We start from the raw sequence: 24378 nt of genomic DNA on the forward strand, positions 1-24378 counted from the left end.
TCCCACAACAGCTCAATGGGGTTGAGATCTGGTGACTGCGCTGGCCACTCCATTACAGATAGAATACCAGCTGCCTGCTTCTTCCCTAAATAGTTCTTGCATAATTTGGAGGTGTGCTTTGGGTCATTGTCCTGTTGTAGGATGAAATTGGCTCCAATCAAGAGCTATCCACAGGGTATGGCATGGCGTTGCAAAATGGAGTGACCGCCTTCCTTATTCAATATCCCTTCTACCTTGTGCAAATCTCCCACTTTACCAGCACCAAAGCAACCCCACACCGTCACATTACCTCCACCATGCTCGACAGATGCGTCAGGCACTCTTCCAGCATCTTTTCAGTTGTTCTGCGTCTCACAAATGTCCTTTTGTGTGACCAAACACCTCAAACTTGGATTAGTCTGTCCATAACCTCTTCCTCTGTCCAATGTCTGTGTTCTTTTGCCCATATTAATCTTTTCCTTTAGCCAGTCTCATATATGGCTTTTTCTTTGCCACTCTGCCCTGAAGGCCAGCATCCCAGAGTCGCCTCTTCACTGTAGACGTTGACACAGGCGTTTTGCGTGTACTATTTAATGATGCTGCCAGTTGAGGACCTGTGAGGCGTCGATTTCGCAAACTACTGACTCTAATGTACTGGTCTTGTTGCTCAGTTGTGCAGCGGGGCCTCCCACTTCTTTCTACTCTGATTAGAGCCTGTTTGTGCTCTCCTCTGAAGGGAGTAGTACACACCATTGTAGGAAATCTTCAGTTTCTTGGCAAATTCTCGCATGGGATAGCCTTCATTTCTAAGAACAAGAATAGACTGTCAAGTTTCACATGAAAGTTATTTTTTTCTGGCCATTTTGAGGGTTTAATGGAACCAAGAAATGTAATGCTCCAGATTCTCAACTAGCTCAAAGGAAGGTCCGGTTTATAGCTTCTCTAATCAGCCAAACTGTTTTCAGCTGCGCTAACATACTTGCACAAGGATTTTCAAGGGTATTCTAACCATCCAGGAGCCTTCTTACGCATTTACCAAACACCGAGTACCATAAGAACACTTGGGTGATGGTTGCTGGAAATGGGCCTCTATACCTATGAAGATATTGCATAACAAACCAGACGTTTGCAGTTGGAATAGTCATTTACCACATTAACAATGTATAGTGTATTTCTGAATCATTTAATGTTGGCTTCATTGGAAAAAAAAAGTGTGCTTTTCTTTCAAAAATAAGGACATTTCTAAGTGACCCTAAACTTTTGAACGGTAGTGTTATCTGGATATAATTTGTAGTGTGGGTTTTTTTTTTTATTTTTTTTTTTTTTTTACGGGCTGGGAGGGTGAATTTATTACAATTGGCGTGGGATCTATGGTGGCTGTGCTATGATCCCCGTTGTGTTTTAGCAAAACACATGTTAACCAGTGGACACCCGTCTCGGGAAGCCTTTTATTCAATTTCCAGCTCAGGAGAGGGAGGCCACACCACGGCCTGCATAGAATGCATTATACAAAGAAAAAACACAAAAATTGAGCTTGACAAGCTCAAAGTACCAAATACCGTATTTTTCGGACTATAAGATGCACCCAGGTTTTAGAGGTGGAAAATAGGGAAAAAAAAAATGGTAAAATTACTATTATATGTGGTGTTATTATATATAATAGTATGTTATTATGTTGGAGGCTATGGGTAGAAGATGGTGCTGCGGCACCAGTGTGGTGTCTGTAAAGTACTATATGAAGACGCTTGAGGGCGAGTATAAGAATGGGGGCACAGGGCTTCTATTTAAAGCACCACTCCAGAATTGAAAATAACACTGGAGTGCTGCTCTGGTCATAAGAGGAAGCTTGCAGATTCTGGTGGGGAGTCTGAAGGACCTGTGATGACATCAGAAGAGGGAGGGCTCTGTGCTGCCATGTGATGCTTCAGCCCGCCCTCTTCATGACATCACACAGGTCATTATGCTTCAGCATCCAGCACAGTCTGGCAGGTATGCAGCGATCTTGTCTCCTCTGGCCCCCTGCTGCTGCCTCCTCCTCCACCGGACACACAGATCTCCCCAGCTGCTGCAGGAATCCAGCGCTGGGGAAACCATGTGTGTGGCTGCTTAAGTGAAAGAGTATTCATTTGCTGCTCACTGCTCAGCTGACAGGTGGGGAGGAAGCGGCTAATGAATATTCACTGCACTTTAATCATTGGGACCAGGTGGTTTCCCCAGCTCTGAATCCCGGCAGCTGGGACATTTTTCTTTTCATTCTTTCAAAGTTTAGTCTCGAAACCTCACATTTCCAATGATGATTATGCTCCTAAATTTTGTATCTCATCAGTTGCACCCATGCTCCAACTCCTTTTTAGCTTCTTGAAATTATTCCAGTAGTCCTTGTATTAGGTCAGTGGTATTTTTGCATAGACTGGCTGGGATGACTTCCAAGTTGCTTATGCGTCTTACCATTTGTGTTCAGCTTTTTTTAATAGCTCCTCCCATCGCTGGGCTATTTATTTTTTTTCAGTGGCCAAATAACAATCTCTTTAATGTTAAAATACCTTTTCAAGGATGATTAACAGTAAGTTAGATAATTAACTAATATTCCTATAGTTGGTGAATAGCGCTTCCAATAGTTAGGCCAGCTCCCTTCTGTCTCTACATGGGAGTTGAGGGCTGGTTGCCTGCAATCACGTCTGACACCGGAATTGTTGTCCACGGTCGAGCGAAGGACTGGATGTGCGGTGATCAGGGAATCTGCACCAAAAAAAATCTATTGCTAGGTTATCCAACTTGATCATTTAGTCTTAATTTTAAGTCATTAAGTTTCTCTTCTTGAGTGATTGTTTCTACAGCCTGCAGTACCCCCTGTGAGGCCTAACCTCAATGACCAGCTTAAAGGGAACCTGTCCCCCCCCCCCCCCCAAAATCGAAGGTAAGCCAAGCCCACCAGCATCAGGGGCTTATCTACAGCATTCTGTAATGCTGTAGATAAGCCCTGATGTATCCTGAAAGATGTTAGATTATACTCACCCAGGGGCGGGCGGTCCGATCCGATGGGCATCGCGGTCCGGGCCTCCTATCTTAATCAAATGATGTCCTCTTCTTGGCGTCCTTCACGGTGCGGCTCCGGCGCAGGCATACTTTGTTTGTCCTGTTGAGGGCAGAGCAAAGTACTGCAGTGCGCAGGCGTTGGGCCTCTCTGACCTTTCCCAGCGCCTGCTCACTGCAGTACTTTGCTCTGCCCAGTCGAGGGCAGACAAAGTACGCCTGCGCCGGAGCCGCACCGTGAAGACAAGAAGAGGACGTCATCTGATGAAGATAGGAGGGACCGGACCTGTGACACCCATCGGACCGGACCGCCCCTGGGTGAGTATAGTCTAACCTCTTTTTCTCACCTTTCAGGATACATCGGGGGCTTATCTACAGCATTACAGAATGCTGTATATAAGCCCCTGATGCTGGTGGGCTTAGCTCACCTTCGATTTTGGGGGTGACAGGTTCCCTTTAAATCATACATTGTATGGAAGTGCCTTTCTGACAGTATTCCGTAATCTTTCCCTGTGGACTTTTCTTCTTTGCAAGTCATTGTTAGACTTCTCTGTGCTGTGTAAGATGAACGGTAATATCACCAGTGAGGCTTTACACACAACGCAGTGATGGGAAGCAGATCCGCTGCAAGAAACCTTCCATTCTCATAATTTACAGTGTCTGCTTCAGATATGATGTGCTGGCTTCTGTCCCAGGCCCCCTGACAGCTGCCCCAGCTACACCGTGTCTGACCCTTGCTGTCTTTGGTCAATGCCCCAAATGACTGGGGAAGAATTACTATTGCATTGTGTACCGACATGTCCCAGGAATAGGACACAGAGTGAATATTGTTGGTGCAGTCGCTCTTCTCCATTGTCCATATGCAAAACTGCTTGCGGGCATCCTGGATCTATTTTCAGGGCTATTAAACATGATGCAAATCAATTGCTGGGAAGTTCAGAGACAGCATCTGCCCCTATGAGCCCATCATATGTCATTGATTGAAAGAACCTTGAGCTTCACATTGTGGCCATATTTGATGTTGGTTGCAGCTATTTTTTTTTTTCTTCTAACATAATGGCGACACAACAAGCATTCAGGACCAGAACAATTTTTTTTTTTTTTTTCCTTCTCAAATTCAATGGAAAATGGACGGTACCTCAGTATATGTAAAGTAGCCCTACTCCGAAGTAATGGTTTCCCAAGCCATTTACTTCTAGATCAGATCGTCAAGGAAATTTCCAGATAAAATTGGTGTTAAATGTGTAAACTCTTACGTGTGGTTTATACTTGGACCCTGCAATGTGTCCCTATCTTTAGCTATAAGCATCGGTCTCGGGCAGGTCTTCTGTGTATGAAACACGACCGCTTTTCCTGTTCCATCATGGCGAACGGCTCCATTAAGAGGGCTGGCTGACTGCTGGTTTTCAATATCTACGTCCGCCTCCTTACACCTTTTGTCAAAGCTAATGTATAGAAAGACAAGGGGGCTGGCTTAGGTTTTAACTTGGACAGTTAACCCTTGACGTTGCCCATGTACCAGTTCAGAAAAGACTGTCTTGTATCAGACAAAAGTCTGAGGTGACTTACGGTATATTTTTAATTATTTATTTACCGTATTGCCAAATTCCTCCTCATGGCAAAAAAAAAAAAGAAAAGTGTAACATGAGACCAATGTAAGGTTTTTTTTTTTTTTTTCTTTTTTTTTTCCCTTGGGATCCCAGACTGTCTCCGTGATGTTGTGTTTTTTTTTTTTTTTTTTTTTTTTTCTCTTCTGATTGGGAAATGATGAATATATAGAATTCTGGTTGTTTGAACACGTGACCGCTATAACTATATCATGCGTTAGTCGCCACTTTTTTTGGAGTGTTTGGTTAAAATTAAAGTGTAGACGTTTGTCTTGAATTCAATTATTTTCCTTCTCGATTTTTCTTCTTTCTTGTTTTTTTGTAGCCTTGAAGAACGATCCCTTTGTTTTTGAAGCCTGCCGCATTCTCCCATCTTTTCTGACCGCTGCATGACGCAGGAATGGTCTCCATATAACCAGGCGCACAGAAGTGTTTTGCAGCTCGCTGGTGTTTATGGGCCTGGGTTTGGATAGGTGCCGCTCTGGCTTGCACGCTCCAAGACGTAGTTATTTATAGGACCTGGTCGCAGATCCTTTCACTTATCCTCCTGTATTCTTTATCTAAATGTCACCAGACACATGTTAAATCCTTTTAAGCTTGGTCAGTTTTTGTCCGGAGTGATGATGCCGATTATCATATGCATATTTACTCCGTCCACCATGGTCATTTACAGCATGCCTCCATGTTCCTTGTTAGTGATAAGTTGTTTCTTGCTCAGAAATTGCTAAACTAGTCCTCGGAGCGGTCGTGGCGTGCCAGGGCTCTGGCCCTATTTTTGCAAAGGCAAGTTAATACGAGGTCAGGAAGGTGAGCCAATCATAATACGTTCACTAGTGCATTTCAGAGGTCATGTCGGGATTTCTTCCTCTTTGTGTCATAACAAAATACTACTTTTTTATTTTCCCACAAGCAGCCAAATTATTCAAGGAAATTATGAAAGTGGAAAGAAAATGTGTGCTAATCAGTAGAGCGTGGTCTGTTGCGTGCTGTCTCCTGTATGCCGACAGCTCGTAACCTCCAGCCGCATGCTCGTGTGCCCAGATATGGGGTTACGTGCTGCTTTTATTACTATGGATTTTTAAGCCTATCCCATAGCTTCGTTTGGGATAACCATATGGGCTCCTTCAGATGTCTATGATCATCGGTCATGGACTGGCTGCAGACAGATTCCTATCTTTGTGTGGCTGTTTTGCTAATTTGAATTTTTTTTTTTTTTTTTTTTTGCGACCGACTTTTCAGTAGACGCCTCCTCCAGGATTTGTATTTATCACTGCTAAGTTTTCGGGAGCAATGCTCTCTAATGTATTGGCAAACAAGCTCCCGTACTTGACGTATTTGTCTTGGAGCTATTCGAACATGTTGAAAATGCTGTAAGATGTAACCTTAATGAACCTAGGAGATGTGTGAAATATTTATGCATGCCGAGCAAGCGGTGACAATAAAACACTTCTCCGGATAATACCTCCTAGAATTGCTACAGCGTGTTCTCATGAATATTGACTCAACCTGCAGAATTGCAGCTACCGATGGGTGGGCGATACCCACTTTATGCGCTGTGCTGGGAGTTAACGAGTTGTCTTTTACACTCCCATCGTGCTTTAATGCAGATTCTAATTTATTAGCAGCATGTATGTAAATGAAATTGTGCGGAGTGTAAGGCTAGGTTCACATTGCGTTAGGGTGATCCGTTTAACGGATCCGTTACTCAGAGGCACTAACGCAATGTAATGGATCCTTTAACGCGCCCATAGATTTACATTATCGCAACGCATCCTAACTAATGATGAGCGAGTATAGTCGTTGCTCAGGTTTTCCCAAGCACACTCGGGTGGTCTCCGAGTATTTTAGTGCTCGGATATTTAGTTTTCGTTGCCACAGCCTCATTACTTACGGCTGCTAGACAGGCTGAATACATGAGAGGAATGCCTGCTTGTCAGGGAATTCCCACGTGAAGTCAGGCTGTCCAGCAGCTGTAAATCATGCAGCTGAGGCCACGAAAACAAAATCTCTGAGACCACCCGAGCGTGCTCTGAGACCACCCGAGCGTGCTCTGAGACCACCCGAGCGTGCTCTGAGACCACCCGAGCGTGCTCTGAGACCACCCGAGCGTGCTCTGAGACCACCCGAGCGTGCTCTGAGACCACCCGAGCGTGCTCTGAGACCACCCGAGCGTGCTCTGAGACCACCCGAGCGTGCTCTGAGACCACCCGAGCGTGCTCTGAGACCACCCGAGCGTGCTCTGAGACCACCCGAGCGTGCTCTGAGACCACCCGAGCGTGCTCTGAGACCACCCGAGCGTGCTCTGAGACCACCCGAGCGTGCTCTGAGACCACCCGAGCGTGCTCTGAGACCACCCGAGCGTCTAGTATACTCGCTCATCATTAATCTTAACACATGTCAAAATCGGCATGTGTTGGCGATGATGCGTTGCTTTGTGACGCACCCTCTAACGCGGTTTACTGCGTTTTCGGGTAGGTTGGGTCTAACGCACAGCAAACGGACGCGTTCGCTGTGCATAGACCTCTATTGCTAATGCATGCCAACGCAATGGTACCATGCATTAGCTCGATTGTAGTAAAAAAGCGATTTTGGGCATCAGCGTTAGCGCATCCGTTTAACAGATCTTCTAACAGATCTAAAAAATTTGGGGTTGTCTTTTATAGGGCGGGTGCGGGGCAATCTGTGGTCACTGTATATGGTGGGGGGAGAGGTCCCAATGACGAGGTGAGGGGGCTACTCACCGGGAAGGTATAAGTGAAGCAACCTCCAGGCGTCCGGGACACCTGGGGTATGGAAAAAAGAGCTGTGCTGTGCCCAGAAAAACACACCTTTCACTCGTCTGGCCTGCCCTTGTATTCTATTACCTCCTTCTCTGCCTCTCAGATCTCGCACATGCGCGCCTGCGCCGTGTCACTGTAGTCCTCGGGAGCGAGATCTGAGAGGCAGAGAAGGTAATAAAATACAAGGGCGGGTCAGACGAGTGAAAGGTGTGTTTTCTGGGCGCAGGGCAGCTTTTTTTTTTTTTTTTTTTTTTTTCCTTCCCCCCCCCCCAGGCGCCTGCAGTTTGCTTCACTTGCACCTCAGTGAGGCACCCCTCACTTCTTCATTGGGACCGCTTCCCCCCCCCCCCCCATCCCATCATATGCGGCGACCGCAGATTGCTCGGCACCCGCCCTATAAGATGACACCTGACTTTTGAGAAGATTTTATATTTTAACTGGAAAAGTTTGGGGTCATCTTATACGCCGGAAAATACGGTAAATGCCGAGATCCTTAGATCAGGAACAAAACAGACATTTATAGGACATTTCATAACTTTCTAAACTTATGAAAACCTTTACAGTACATCCTGCATTATACTACTGTATCCAATTTATTATATATTTTAGGAGTCTGAGTCGGTCTATTTTATACCAACTCCGACTCCACCAAAATGGGCTTGGACTCCTACCCCACAGCCCTGTCCACTGTTATAGATGGGTCCCAAATTTTGCATTGAGGTGCATTTCTTACTTCGTAAGATATTGATGGACCACTAGATAAATGTGTCTTGGCGAGTTGCAGCCCCCACTTGTATCCTCTCCCCAGTGACTGTTTTACAGATCGGAGACTTTATAATTAATAGCTCATTATACATTAACTTGCTCCTAAAAAGGTTAGTTAACTCACTGACCCCATTTTTTTTTTCCCACCCCTTATCACCCTTTTTAATTTAGGGACATGTAAATAATAAGCCGAAAGATTTGAAGTGAAGCAATCAAAGGGACTCTGTGAATATATGACATGAAAGCGTCATTTTCTTCTAAAGGTTGCCAGGAATAAGCAATGTTATTCGATACTGGTGGGATCCAACTACACTGGAGACTGCAAGCTGTTAGAAACTAGAGCGAGGAAACGCATACCAGTAGGAATGACAATTTAACCTTGAGATCCAGCGCTGTGCTGCCGTGCCTTTTTATTCTCCGCTCAGTGATGCTGCTTCCTTGCAGGCGAAAAATAAAAAAAACATAATTACGGTATATATAATATCTGGCATATACGATATGGCAAAATGTCCGCATCAGCAAAAAAACGAGACGTAATTTCTATGATCCGAATACAACGTAGGAAAGAGATAATGGGACGTTGAGGTTATACAGGAATAGTTTGGATTCATCACGTCACTTCGTACTTGGCACCGCAACTTGACTGGCCATAAAAAAAATAAAAAAAATTCCTCTAATCCTTCCATGGTGGAAAGTATTATACACCTGGAAGGAATATGAATTCTGAATGAATTACAATAGTGCTGCCACTATGTACAACGCCTGCGCTCATTGCCCTCTATAAAACGAGCATATCGGGTAAATACTCTATGGTCCCTTTTGATCTTTCTCACCTTGATCATTAGTGAAAGTGAAAACTTTTGTCCGTACCTCCTTTTTAGACCTATTAGTTTTTTAGGGTATGTGCACACGATCAGTAAATTCTGCGGGTGGGACACTGGGTACTTATGCAGCATCCAGATGTTACAGCATAGTGGATGGGATTTCAACAAATACCATGCCCACTATGCATCCAGAGTCACCCGCGGAGACTGACATGCGGCACATCTTTCCGGACTGCAGCATGTCTATTTATTGTAGACAAGTCTCTACAAGACCAATATCGCCTGTGCAATGTATAGGATGTGGTGAATCCGCACAGTTCAGTGAACACATGCGGATTCACATGCATTCAAAAGCCGGCAGCGCTTTGGACACAGCAGACATGCATGTGTCCAAAGCGCTGCAAATTCCTGATCATGTGCACCTACCATTAAGGAAACAACTTTTTTGTAGTGGAATCTGTTTTCAATTCAGGTTCCCAATTTGTCCGTTCCAAAATAACTAGGTTGTAACTCCTTTTCTTGGTCGATGGAATGAATTGTGGGCCAACTTCTTAACATGACACATTGGGAAGTCATTATGGAACAGTCTGCAATATAGCATCAACCCATTGTGCAGCGCTGTATAGGAATTTCCAAGTAACTGCAGTCCTTCAACCTAGAACTGAAAAGTGACCATACAGTTCTCATGTACAGGCACCCTACATGGTCCCCTTAATTTTGCATCACTGTTTCCTGTGCTTATATTCAACTTTCCGTTCATGTTTCCAAGATGGCCGTCACACTGGTGTTTAATCACTTTTCAAAGCCAGAGTGGAGGCTTGTTTTTCATTAATTTTATTTTTGTGTGTTGGGGGGGTTGTTTCTTCCAGGTACTTTGGGTGTGAGCAGAAGCTAAACACAGAAAAATGTACAAACTCTATCGACACTACCTCCTCCAGTGCTGCAAGGACATATATAGAGGTGTTCGTCTATGTACTGTAATATGAGTGTAAAAGGGTTGTTCCTGGACTACCTCTTCATATGCTCTTTCCCCTTGTAAAACAAAATAAAAAGCATACACTCCCCTCCCACCGCTGCCTGCATGCTCTTGTATGATGGATCGGTGGCCGCTGATTGGCTGCAGAGTTCTGTCAGACCTGACATGTGAATGCTGGCAGGCGCAGCCTGACATCATAGGGAAGGTGCCCCGTGGAGTTGGATATGGTTTTTTTTTCTTTTTTTTTTCTTTTTCAGTCTTTCTTCCATGGTTCACGCATTCCTTGAAATTTCTGTACGTTTTTATGAATGTGAATCTGCACTTTCCAATTAGTCGATTTAACTTATTTCAGTGGTGTCCAAAATATTGTAGCCCTTTTAGAACGTAGATTGATAAATCACTCCATAAGCCATCTTCAGATTTGCCATCGTCAAAAGAACCCAAACTCCAAAAGTTGGGTTACAAAGCAAGAGAAGCATCGGTCCTTGGGTGCTGGGTTTTGTCAACCATTTTCTCACTGGTTGAAATGGCAATTCGGGTGTCTGAACCTTATTAGACTCTTCTTTTACCTGCTTTTTCTTGGCATAGACTGCTGTCGGCACTTGATAGGAGGTTCTATTCCAAGGCTTCTGCCAAGGAATAATGGGTAAAATTTTGACCGAAATTTCAAACTTTGGCTTTGAAGGTTACGGCAGAAATTAATTTCTCTTTCCTAAGTTGAACATATTGGATCAACCCTTATCTGCAACTTGTAGATGTAAAATGTCTCCATCCCTTCTAATGGTGCATAATCTGGTGTCTAATACAGGGTATTGTAGCTGGAGACCACAGATCACCTGTATATATAATTCCTTTCATTATACCACTATTATTAAGATCTGATTTCAGGTTTTTGCCCTCTCATGGGAAGGTAGTGAACGCATATTAAATCGGAGGCAAACTACTACCTTGGTGTCTCCTACCAGCCAATATGTCTGTTTTAGACCAGAGCTTTTTTTTTTTTACCTTCATTGATCAAGTACTATCATGCAGTTTCGCCATCTTAAATGTAAGTTTTAAGAGACGCACTCAAAGGAAACCACAAGTATTTGGAGTTAGACCTGGTCACACTTCATTTACCCAACAGATACTTTACCATCAAGTTTATACTTGAAGGGATTATGGTCAGGTTTGCCCACACTTTTTGCTCTTGCCAACTATTTGCTTCCTATTGTAAAGAATTGAAAGGAGGTGAATTTTATTTAATTTTTTTTTTTTTTAGAAAAAATGTCAACATTTGAGTTGCTTATATGTAGAGCAGCAGTTTACTTTTTTATTAGTGCAGGTTTGGAAAGAACAAGCTGAAAACTGGGAAGTGGTGTCGGTCGAAGCTCAGCTGCTGCAGCCACAGTTGTCACGCTGAGCTCCGTGTCTTGTCCTCTTGTGACTTATCCAGTTGTGATGAATATCTCAGCTATCAGGATGTAGACAGACATCAGGGCACATGTTTAACCAGAATGCCCAGTGGACGTCTTGAGCACAGTGCAATCTTATGTGTGGAAAACCTTGTCTGCTGCTTGTCTTCATATTGGTATAATTGGGAAAGCCTTCTTTTTTTTCACTTGGCAAATGTTTAATGTTTGCCTTTTTAGATGGTGTACTTTTTTTTTTTTTAGATCTTAACAATTCCTTTTGATACCATCTAGGGGTATATGTGTGTGTGTGTGTATATATATCTATATCTATATTATTTTTATTTATTTATTTTGTGGGATAACTGCTCGGATGAGCTCCATAATCACATAATTGTCACAGGGGAGTTTATTAATGTCAACGGGAGATAAGGGATGGGTTTTCAGTCCCTTTTTAAGAGAATGAGAAATGATAAAGGCCAAGATGCATAGTGCACGGCAGTGAAACATCATGACTTTACAGGCTCTTCCAAGGAGGGCAATGGTCTGCTAACTATTACAGAACTGCAGTATGTTCGTTCTTGTGGCATCGTTCTTGAATCCTCGAGAGCAGGAATTCCTAGCCTCGTAGCCTTTTTACCATGGTAGACCCTCTAACTAGGGAGCCCAGCAGTTTGAAACCTTACAAGAGTTTGATAGCTAGTGATGTCTTCGGAAGTTTTTATAAGTCAGCCACTTGCATGGCCAAACTGGCTTCTAATTTTGTTTCCTTTTGGGAATTACCTTTGTCGTATGTGTACATGGGTAGGAAAAGGATGCTCTGCTCATTAGAATCTCTTTAATAATGTACGGTACGGTTATTGTCTTTGAACATGATGCTCAAGTACTTTGTATGCTATAGAGTGCTATGACATCACCACAACATTCTCGAGGTCTTGTTCTTCAATTTTTATTTTTATAATTTTTTTCGAATTGTTTTGTAGATTTATTTATTTATTTTTTTGGTAATCTAGATCTCTATATGGATGATGTATAGCATAGTGTCACTCATTTTCATCTTTCCTAATAGGATTTATGGCTGAAAAGATTTGTCGTGCATTGGGAATATTGTTCATCACAGTAGTCCACCTAGGTTAGGCTTATTGTGCTTTTTTTTTTTTCTTGGGAAATGCAGAAGTGACAAGCCGCCCACCACTTGGATTGGATTCATGAATGATGCATTTGTTAGGTTAAGAATTATCAACTTCTACAGAAGCTGATTTTAATGTTTAAGTGATTTTGTTTTAAATTGAGCATAGCTTCCCATTTGTAACATCATGTAACATATTTAGGAGAAGCAAGTCTGCATCGTAAGAAATTTAAATATGTATATTTTCATCTTTGTTTTTTTTTTCCTTGAAAACTGCAGTACATTGTGCATAGAGCTAAATCTTTTCTTGAAATGCTTCATTACAAAGATTGTGTCTATGGTTCCTTGGTCTTGATGTGGCCCATTTTTAGTCTGTTATACACATGAAATGCATCAAAGATTGCAATTGCCATTTTTAGGTCTTGAGATCTAGGAGGTATTCTATTACAGTAGTACAGATCTTAGGCAAAAAGACAAAAAAAACCTTGCAAATTAAAAGTGGAGAAAAAAAAGGCAGCATACTTTTTTCTCTAATTTTTGCTGCGGGATAGTTTGTTTTTTTTTTTTGTAGAGGAAGCTGGCTTAACGACCGACGATACACCTTTTTAACGGCGGTAGTTAAGGGTACTTAAACACTGTGCAAAAAGTGTATAGTGTCCCCCAGAGTTGGATTTTCTCTGGGGTCTCAGTTCTCTGGGGTCTTGGGTACCCCCGGCAACATGACTCGGGTCGTTTTTTTACCGACCCCTGTTTTGCCATCGCCGGTAATTAACCATTTACCGGCAGCTGCAAAAAAAAAAAAAAAAAAAAAAACTGTTTGCCATTTTAAATTCTGTCCTCTGTGATCGCACATCAAAGGACAGAGAAATGGGGTCCCCGATCGTCCCCCAGTGCTCCTCATGGTTCCCCATGGGCGCTGCATCTTCTTCCGGCAAAAAAATGGCGGGGACAGTGTGTCTGCTGGCCGGCACCCGGCAGATCTTTGGCGTCTCGGCTCCCGGGGGTAGCTGAGACCCCAAAGAACATGATTGGGGTCAGTTTTACTGACCCCTGTTTTGCGATCGCCGGTAATTAACAGTTTACCGGCGACCACAAAAAATTTAAAAAAATGCGATGTCTGTCATTCTCTGTCCTCTGATGTGATTACACATCAGAGGACGGAGAAATAGCAGGGATCGGGGATCCTGTCATACTTACCGGTGTCCTTGTGTCCCCTCCTGGCCGACGGCTTCTTCCTCTGGTAAGAAAATGACAATCGCAGTGCGCCCGCCGTGATCTGCCGTCCAGCAGAGGAAGATTCTCCCTGTTTCATTTTAGTCAGTGTGATAGATCCTATCTCAGTGATCAAAGTAACAAAATAGTAAATAACCTCCCCCCCCCCCCCTTTATCACCCCCTTAGTTAGGAAAAAATAATAAAATACATTTTTTTTTTATGTGTTTCCATTTTCCAATTAGGGTTACTGTTGGGCTAAACTGAGTTGGGCTAAAGTTAGGGTTGGGGTTAGGGGTGTATTGGGATTAGGGTTAGGATTAGGGGTGTGTTGGGTTTAGGGTTTTGGTTAGGGTTGGAATTAGGATTATGGATTGGGTTGGAGTTAGAATTGGGGGGTTTCCACTGTCTAGGTACATCATGGGGTCCCCAAACACGACAGCCAATTTTGCGCTCAAAAAGTCAAATGGTGCTCCCTCCCTTCTGAGCTCTGCCGTGTGCCCAAACAGTGGTTTACCCCCACATATGGGGCATCAGCGTACTCAGGACTAATTGGACAACAACTTTTGGGGTCCAGTTTCTCCTGTTACCCTTGCAAAAAAAATAAAAAATTGGGGGCTAAAAATCATTTTTGTGGGAAAAAATGTTTTTTTTAAATTTATTTTCATGGCTCTGCGTCAAACTTCTGTGAAGCACTTGGGCGCTCAAAATGCTCACTACATATCTAGATAAGCTCTTTGGGGGTCTAGTTTCCAAAATGGGGTCACTTGTGTGTGTGTGTGGTGTGTTTTTTTTTTTTTTTTTTTTTTTTTAACTCTTTAGGTACATCAGGGGCTCTGAAAATGCAACATGAAACCCACAGACCATTCCATCAAAGTCTGCATTTTAAAACGTCACTACTTCCCTTCTGAGCTCCGATGTGTGCCCAAACAGTGGTCCACCCCCACATATGGGATATCAGCGTACTCCGGACAAACTGGAAAACACATTTTTGGGTACAATTTCTCCTATTACCCTTGAGAAAATAAAAAATTGCGGGCTAAAAAAATCATTTTTGAGGAAAATGGATTTTTTATTTTCAAGGCTCTACGTTATAAATTTCTGTGAAGCACTTGGGGGTTCAAAGTGCTCACCACACATCTAGATAAGTTCCTTAATGGGTCTAGTTTCCAAAATGGGGTCACTTGTCAGGGATTTCCACAGTAAAAGCACATCAGGGGCTCTCCAAACGCGACATGGCGTCCGATCTCAATTCCACCCAATTCTGCATTGAAAAAGTCAAACAGAACTCCTTCTCTTTCAAGCTCTGCAGTGTGCCCAATCAGGGGTTTACTCCCACATATGGGGTATCTGCATAGTCAGGAGAAATTGCACAACAAATTTTATGGTTCATTTTCTCTTTTTACACTTGTGAAAATTAAAAAAACTGGTTCTGTATTAAAATGTTTGCAAAAAAAAAAGTTAAATGTTCATTGGTTTTAAGCACCTTGAGGGGTGTAGTTTTTAGAATGTTGTCATTTTTCTGTCATGTACACTCCTCAAAGTAACTTTAAATGTGTGATGGTCGCTGGTCAACTTTTTAACCCTTATAGCTTCCTAACAAAAAAATAGTTTCCAAAATTGTGCTGATGTAAAGTAGACATGTGGGAAACGTTTAACTATTTTGTGTGACAGATCTCTCTGATTTAAGGGCATAAAAATTCAAATTTGAAAATTGCAAAATTTAAAAAATATTCGCCATATTCCCTTTTTTTTTTTTTCATAAATAATCGCAAGTAATATCGAAGAAATGTTACCACTAACATGAAGTAAATGAAAAAAACAGTATCGGAATCAGAGGGATCCGTTAAAGCGTTCCAGAGTTATAACCTCAAAGTTACAGTGGTCAGAATTGTAAAAATTGGCTCGGTCACTAAGGGGTTAATTGTGGCTTGTAGTTTTAGATTTTACAAATGAGGATCCTTTTTGTAATCTCATATTTTCTCTTATTTCCAGAGATCTTTCACTTTGATTTTGGAGGCTTGGGACTGGGATAATGACACCAAAGTTGGTAAGTATTTCATTACCATAATGTATATGGAAAGCTGTCTCCATTAGTCTCCCTTTTTGTCTCCCCTCCCTTGCATCATTCTGTCCCCACCCCCCTCCGCTTGGATCTCCCTGCCTCCCCCCCATCCCATCCTCTTGAGCCTTTTCTCTGTCCCGTTTTCGGCCTTCTCTCTACCCGCCCCCCCCCCCTACCTTTTTGCAGCCTTCTCTTTTCTGTGACCCCCATCTTGGGGCCTTCTCTCCCTCATTCCCTTTCAGCCTTCTTTCACCCCCCCCCCCCCCATTCCACTGGAGCCTTCTCTCCCTTTCAGCCCCCCCAACCATAGAGCCTTTTCTCCTCTGCCCCCCTCCCAACCTTAGAGCCTCTTCTCTGTCCCTTTCAGCCTTCTCTCCCCTCCAACCCCCCACCTTCCCCCCCTTGCAGCCCTCTTTTCTCTGATCCCATCTTGGAGCCTTTTCTCCCTCCTCCCGCCCTTCCCCTTGCTGCTGTTTCCCGATATTTCTCCTCTTCTAGCTGATCTTTTTCTCTGTTTGGATTATCATTGTGAACCAAAATAATCAGTGTGATTCTCTCAGTCCGGACTGTAATAGTATTGGGTGGCAAAGCTCCTCTCCTAAGCGTATAGCACAGGCGCCACTAACAAGATCTCTGGGGACGGCACTAATTATTTTCTTGTAACCTGCGTATGACGTTTGCTATCGATGGTGGGTTTTTTTTTTTTTTTTGTATTTTAACATGTCGCTATTTTTAAGCCACATGTGTAAATATATTTAGAATATGTACCGTAGTTGGACTTCAGAAACTGTATTTGGCTGTTTGGAGGTAACCGTTGCCTAAATCTGTCTTACGAAACTTATTAAACTCCTTATTACCACTGCCCTTTTGGTGGGCCTTTACCTATGGTTGTGCGAAGGTATTAAAATTACCTCTTCTTGCTTGGGTCCACATTTATGTTTCAGGTTCCAATTAAAAAAAAAAAAAAAAATTCATTTGCAGGTGATACTTGTGTTACATGGAAATTTAGAGGAGCTCTGGTGTGCAAGAGGCGCAAAATGCTACTGTACTGGTAGCACCTTATTGACCTGTGATTGCTTCAGGGCAACTCTCGTATTAATTAAGGTTACCTCAACCCACCACTTGACTCCTACTTGATACTTGTGCAATCATTGCAGTCCAAACACTGACAATGGCTTTTTGCTCCAGGGCCTAGATTCCGGACAGATTACATTTTGGGAAAGGATTGATGGCCAAATATATTTTATACAATTAACAATTATAATTTTCTATTTTTCAAGAAGCCACTTTTCATTTTCCCACAGCTTACACAGCTTAAAGGGAATCTCAGTAGTGTGATCCCTTCTAAGCCATCTATATGGGCATGCAGGTCATAGAAAATTGAATAAAATGATACTTTGATATCTGCAATCTGATGCATGGTTGCCGAGAAATCCCGATTTTAAAGGGAACCTGTCACCCCCAATATCGATGGTGAGCTCACCGTCATCAAGGGCTTATCTACAGCATTCTGTAATGCTCTTTTTCTCCTCTTTTAGGTAACATCGGGGGCTTATCTACAGCAGTACAGAATGCTGTAGATAAGCCCCTGATGACGGTGAGCTTACCTCACCATCGATTTTGGGGGTGACAGGTTCCCTTTAATTTGACACGGGAGATTTTAACATCTCATTTGCATATAAGAAAAAATGTGCATTATTCGGGAACCATTAATCGGATTGCAGACATCAAGGTATCGTTTGATTCCACTTTCTGTAACCTGCATGGCCATATAGACTGAATAGGAGGGTTGATCCTACTGCCAGATTCCCTTTAAGTTCAGCTTCATACTATTGACTTATATGGACAGGCTGTGGGTCTCTAACCTGAGCTGAGTTTAGGTGAAGAGACCCATGACTGTTCCATCCTCGGACCATAAATGTCCCTTGCATGAAGTCGATCTAATGGGAATGTTTGATTTAGGGGAAAAAAAGGGTCTGTATTTATCCCCTACCCCTCATCCATAGAAGTGGCCCCACTCTTGTTCTCTTGCTGTGTGTGGTATTTCAGGTTGAAAATGATCCCAGCTCTGTGTCTGACTTAACATGTTGGATTTTTTGTGCGGCGCCGACCTTTTTAAAAAAACGCATGCGTCGTGCGGCCCTATCTTTAACATTGGGGCCGCATGTGCATGCGTTTTGCTGCGTTTTTGTTTGCGTTGTGCGTTGCGACGACGCTGCGGCGCACAACGCAAATGTGAACTTAGACTTATTGGTGATTATGTGCTCTTTATTGGCCCAAATTACTCTTTTAGAAACCAAGTCAGCTTGTTGTCGTCCATGGGAATGGTGCACCTGACTGTGTTTGCTATGACCAGTCTTCATGAAATGCAGGTTTTTTTTTTTCGTTTTTTTTCGTTTTGTCATTACCTGTTTAAGTTGCCAAGTCTCTCGTCAGATTAGTTGCTGTAACACTGGACTGGTTGCCCTGTACCCCACTTATACAAGTAGCACATTTCTTGTAGGAAAGTAGCATCCATTTTTACCTATTGAATTGACCTTTTTACCTTACGAGCTGTTCTGTTTGCCTCAGATGTATGTTGGGACGTTGCAAAACAGCTGCTTAAGCTTTGTGTTCATTTAGGCAAAAGTAAAAATGGAATTACCAAACTGGTGTACTTAAGGAGTTCTTGAGAATCCTTTCAGATATTGGCAGCCTGCCTTTTCATCACATTTGAGGTGACCTGTAAAAATGGCCACCTCTCCAAAACCTATATTCAGCCACTTAGGATTCTGTAATGTTTTTGCCAAAGGGCTTGCAGTATCTTCTGTCGTTCTGCCTCTAATGCAAGTGAATCGGTCACTAGAACATGAGTGAATTTTACATTTCACGGGGCATTCATTATTGCCTGTGGAAAATCTGCAAATTGAATTACAAAATTGTAAAATCAGGATTTCAGCCTTTAATTTCTGCCATGGATTCTTTGGAAAATAGTGTTTTATTTCTTGGGAAAATCCTTTTAAGCTGCTTTTCATATGAGTGACAACAAACGTTCGGCTGACTGGTATCTTTCCCACCTACCCTTGGCCAAGTGGTCCCTGTTTTTAGCAGGGAGAGACTGACTGACTGCGTCTTATGTCTCCTTTAAACAAAATGAGTAGGCGTTGAACTTCCAACTGCCCAACTATACTTCTTCCTCCCTGACATCATGTGTTGAGGGAGTCGGGCAGTTCCCGTACACAACAGGAGGTCTTCTTTAATCATTGGGTTGGCTGGCTTTCGCATAATTTTTATGGAGGCCTTTACTGTTGCGTGACTCCACATGTTCCTTATTTTAGACATGTGCCCCATAACCCCAGACTATTGACTCTTCCCATTTGAGTGATTGCCTCTTCTTGTATTTTCTTACAGGTTTTTCTCCCATTTTCCCTGCCTTATGTAAAGCTATATCAAGCATTGGTCTGTATTCATCCATTGGTACAAATTTTCGATGGTCTCAGCCGAACGGCACATCTTATACTAAATAAATTACCGGTCTGCTCCGAATGTTTTCTCGCTTAGATTGTATGTCTACTCCCAGCGTGACTGGCGTTTTGGTAAATACAAAAGCACCATTATGTCAACCGAGCAATTGCGACCTGTTACTATTCTGTTCACACTGTCTATAGGATGTGTTTTATTTACGGATATAATGAAGAATCTAAAAAGCTGAGTTTCTGGTAACGTTGCGAACTGCAATTTATTGCGCCTGTAAATTCCCTTCAGATTTTGTTACCATAATAGAGATTAACTGGAATAAAAACAGATCCGGCGAGGTACGGTGTATTTCTGTAACCCTAGCTACTGGCTATATATAATCTTTAGATATTTCTTTTAAAGCTGCTGCTTTATAGCCCTTTTCCTTCTGTATTTATTTCCTCTGGCTGAATGTAATTGCCACTTGCTGTCGTCAGACGGGTAGAGCGCAGGGAGGAATGCCGAGGAAGTAGTCGTATCCTGTGTCGTGTCATCAGGCCTATCAGACCTCTTGTTTGAGGACATCTCTTCCGAGATCCTCGATCTGTCAGCTGTGCTAGTGGGAAAATGGATAATGTGGTGTCTACTGCCTAGTCGTCACTGTGAAGATTGTTGCTGGGACCCAAGAAGAGTATTTTCCAGTTCAAGTTGCCCCATCATTCTACACATTTGGTAAATAGGACCCAGACAGGATCAATGTCCAAGGCGCTAGCAGAGAAGGAATAAAAAAAACAACCAGTCCATGGGTCATTCTCCACTCTACTTCTTAGATACATACCTAGGGAAAAGACCCTCTTATTTTGGAATGGGGGCTATGACTGCATAAATCTGTGGGGTTAGAGGGACATGTCATGCATGGGACAGGGTCACAGAGTGGTTGACCCACCTCTGACGTCCATTTGCTCTTGGTGCTAATGGACTGGGTGTGCCTTCAGAAAGCAACCAATTTTTAGTTCTGTTGAGTGAGTACAAGTTCATTCACTTGTGGTTTCTTGTAAAGTTGACTTCCTGTTTGTCTTTGTGAGTGGCAAGACAATGTGTTTTTTTTTGTTTTTTTTTAAGCTATGGCCATTAACGTTCTTGACTAGAGTTTCAGTTTTGTGCCCCTTTTTATGCTGTATACCTTCTTTTTTTTAATATTTTGTGCCATACAAGCAAATCGTTCACAAATTCAGACAATTTTTTGTTTAGATCTCAACAGTCATGATCGTGGATCATCCTTCTGTACAGAAGGTGGTGGGAAATGAAACAGTCTGAGAATGTAGGAATGAGGTATACAGTCTGTATCCTGTTCATGTTGTTGACTAGGAAATGCCTTTTTAAAAAGCACGTTCAGCTGGACGAAAGCTGCTTTCAGTAGATTAACTCCAGCAAGGAAAATTTGTATTGGGGGATCCTCAATTCGAGCAAGACTACAATAATGGAATAAATCTTTACTATATTTTTATTTTGGTTATGAAAAAATAGAAAATTCTGGTCTTGCAACTGGCTGTATCTGGCATTGCAGTTCTGTAGTGTAAATGAAGGATGGGAGCCCATAGCAAAGATGAACCCATTTCAAGTACTTGTTGATCCCACCACACTCACAACCACCTGGGACTAGGAGGCCTTTGTCTACAGTACTTTATTATTTTTTTATTTTCTTTTGGTCCCCTTAATAGCCACATAGACTTGTTTCTATGGTACTTCTGCCCTCAAATCAGCTGCAACACCAGACCTCCATGTGATTTGGCTATATGTTGAGGATAAGGGTATGTTCACTGCCAGATGCAGAGCCTGAGGGCAGGAGGGGATGGTTGTTTATGCCAGATATGATATCTGGTGATGTCAACTGTGTGTGGTCTTCACTGTTTTCTCCTTACATTGATGTCTCATCACGGGGCATTCGTTGCGGTTCATTTCAGCTTGTACAGTTTATTCAGTGATGTAATCCAGTTATGGAGCTTCATTATTTATTTTTTTTCTTTTATAGACGAAAGTCTTTTAATTGACCGGATTCCCTACGCTGGAGTCATTAACCCAGACGACCAGTGGACACCGTTGGTTTTGAATGGCCATGTTGCCCACTTCGATGTAAAAATTAGAGTCAAATGTGATGAAAATTACTATGGAGTCATGTGTAACAAGCTGTGTCGCCCCAGGGATGACTTTGTCGGTCATTACACCTGTGACCACAATGGAAATAAAGCCTGTATGGATGGCTGGATGGGGGAAGAGTGCAAGCAAGGTGAGCTGCTGACCTAATGATCATATTTGGTGGTCTACACTTTTAAAAAAATTTCATGGAGAAGGGAAGGATTAGGTTTTTTATTTATTTTATTTTAAATGTTCCTCCATTAATCTGAGATGTTTTGTCTTTGTTGCAGCAATATGCAAGCAGGGATGTGACCTACTCCATGGCGGATGCTCTGTTCCTGGAGAATGCAAGTAAGTTCTATAGTTTATTTTTTTTATTTTTATTATTTTTAATCTAGTCTTCCACATGGGTATTCATAGCATTTCTTTTCAAGTAATATCTATTGCAAATTTTTGAAAAATTTCAGTAAAAAAAAGTTATTGCTTAATTTGTTGTTTAATTGGACAAATCCTTTTTTTTTTTTTTTTTTTTGTCTGGGATGTGGCAGACTGTGATTCATGCTTTGTTTGCTGGAGACCTGTAATTGCATCCTATCCCCCTGATATGGATTCCTGGAGCATTGCCACTTTTTTGTTTATCAGATGAAACCTCAAAATTGAATAATGAAAAGGATTGTCATAGTTCATATCTGTCTTGTTGAGCCGACTGTCTTTTCTGTATTTGGCTGTTTCCATTGACTGCTGACTTTTTAAACTTTTGGGTTCTGATTTTTTTTTTTTTTTAATCAAAAGATCTTCTGATATCTGACTTATTTGACATACCTTATGTTTCTATACCACTTCTTTCTTTGCCTTTGCAATTCATAGATGTTTGTATGTGTGTGTGATACTGGTGCACTCATTTTTGCTTCTCTGCTCTGGACCATTTTTACTTTCTGGTCTTTGCTCATATTCCGTTTTTGAGCTCATTCACATATAAAGGAAGTCGAGAATTTCTCTGTATCTCAGATCGCAGATACCAAGGTGTCCTTTTATACCCGTATAGATTGTTTGCCAGGGTTGATCCTACTGATAGACTCCCTTTTAACCCCCACTGATTAGTCGTATGTGGGGAAAACCTGACAATAAAGTTTCCCTACAGCACCCCCACAGAGAAAATTAAGCATTACACACTTCCCATTCACATCAGTGGGATGTCTGTGTAATATGGGACAGGCCCTTCCAGATCGAGAAATGCTTTTGCAAAATGTATAAGAAAAAGTTTTCTAAAAGTGATCAACTCCTCTGAAGAGCTCAGGTAATGTAACTCGAATCCTTGAAAATTAGATTTGTCTTGAGAAATTAATGTTTTGGTGAGTACAACTTGTTGAAACAATGCTCAACCTTCAGCTCATCTGTTGAAATCTTTGAGTGTGTAAGTGGCTTGCCAACATTGTCTTAGCTGACGGCTTATCAAGAGTCAGGTTTTTTTTTTTTTTTAGCATAGATCCTACAACTCCGGACAGTATTCATCATCATTGCTTTGATCCCACTATTGATTTGTTTCTTTATAACCTGATTAACATCTGGCCTATCAGCAACCGTAAAAGTATCGGCCATTGTTATTGTGCCACTTCATAGGTCTGAAGAAGGTGGGAACTGATTGCTGAAGCTCCTTAATCTTCTTCTTTTACAAGTGTTTGTGAACCTCAGGATGTTGGACACAACATGAAACTCAATTGTTTCTTGCAATGAACCATTTATAGGTTTGTTTGTTTTTTTTGCGTTTTGTTCTATGTATTGCTTTATATTGGTAATTTTATCCTACAGTAGGTGCCTTCTTTTCCTGCAATCCATTTTGACAGCAGTTTATCTTCGCATGGTTTGTGCAGCAACTGATGTTTTGAGATGATTATGTAGTAGTTTTCATGTTTGGTGTCTTTTGAGACCTCGTATATCATGTGGACTCTCTTAGGCAGTCTTTATATTAATGAATGTTTTATCCTGTAGCATTATCCGGTTTCCCCCTAAAGGTACTGTCACACTAGACGATATCGCTAGCGATCCGTGACGTTGCAGCGTCCTCGCTAGCGATATCGTCCAGTGTGACAGGCAGCAGCGATCAGGCCCCTGCTGTGCTGTCGCTGGTCGGGGAAGAAAGTCCAGAACTTTATTTCGTCGCTGGACTCCCCACAGACATCGCTGAATCGGCGTGTGTGACACCGATTCAGCGATGTCTTTGCTGGTAACCAGGGTAAACATCGGGTAACTAAGCGCAGGGCCGCGCTTAGTAACCCGATGTTTACCCTGGTTACCATCCTAAAAGTAAAAAAACAAACACTACATACTTACCTACAGCCGTCTGTCCTCCAGCGCTGTGCTCTGCTCTCCTCCTGTACTGGCTGTGAGCGTCGGTCAGCCGGAAAGCAGAGCGGTGACGTCATCGCTCTGCTTTCTGGCTGCCCGGCGCTCACAGCCAGACCAGAGAAGCAGAGCGCCGAGGACAGACAGCGGTAGGTAAGTATGTAGTGTTTGTTTTTTTACTTTTTAGGATGGTAACCAGGGTAAACATCGGGTTACTAAGCGCGGCCCTGCGCTTAGTTACCCGATGTTTACCCTGGTTACCGGGGACCTCGGGATCGTTGGTTGCTGGAGAGCGGTCTGTGTGACAGCTCTCCAGCGACCAAACAGCGACGCTGCAGCGATCCGGATCGTTGTCGGTATCGCTGCAGCGTCGCTATGTGTGACGGTACCTTAAGATTTAAGGGGGACAATGTTCAGCTATGTTTTTGAGAAATTGTGACTCCCGTCCTGGCTCAGGGCTCCACATATGTTGGCTGTGTAATGCCATGTCACTCATGAATGTGAGAATGCTTGGTTTTTACCCTATAGATGGAGGACATGCATAATAGGTATATATTTCTTATGTCACTTTCTAGATAAGAATATCCAAAGTATGCATTGTCTGTATTCCTCAGAACCCTGTTCGGCTCCATTTCCTTCCCTTGTTTCAGTACCTTCCTTGTATTCAAGGTGCCAGCTGGTTCTAAGGATGCAATGTAAAGAAT

At 42.5% G+C, this 24378-nt stretch overlaps 1 protein-coding gene across 2 annotated transcripts in view; it reads left to right on the forward strand.

The window, feature by feature from the left end:
- Positions 1 to 24378, forward strand: part of JAG2 (jagged canonical Notch ligand 2) — a 70541-nt gene that overhangs the window by 16683 nt on the left and 29480 nt on the right. For both annotated transcript variants that reach the window (XM_069734100.1, XM_069734110.1), the window contains exons 3-5: positions 15691 to 15745; positions 21228 to 21482; positions 21622 to 21682. In XM_069734100.1, the coding sequence (XP_069590201.1) occupies positions 15691 to 15745; positions 21228 to 21482; positions 21622 to 21682 (371 nt within the window). The remainder of the gene's footprint in view (positions 1 to 15690; positions 15746 to 21227; positions 21483 to 21621; positions 21683 to 24378) is intronic.

The sequence above is a fragment of the Ranitomeya imitator genome, chromosome 1 (assembly GCF_032444005.1).
Source record: "Ranitomeya imitator isolate aRanImi1 chromosome 1, aRanImi1.pri, whole genome shotgun sequence".
Taxonomy (NCBI): domain Eukaryota; kingdom Metazoa; phylum Chordata; class Amphibia; order Anura; family Dendrobatidae; genus Ranitomeya; species Ranitomeya imitator.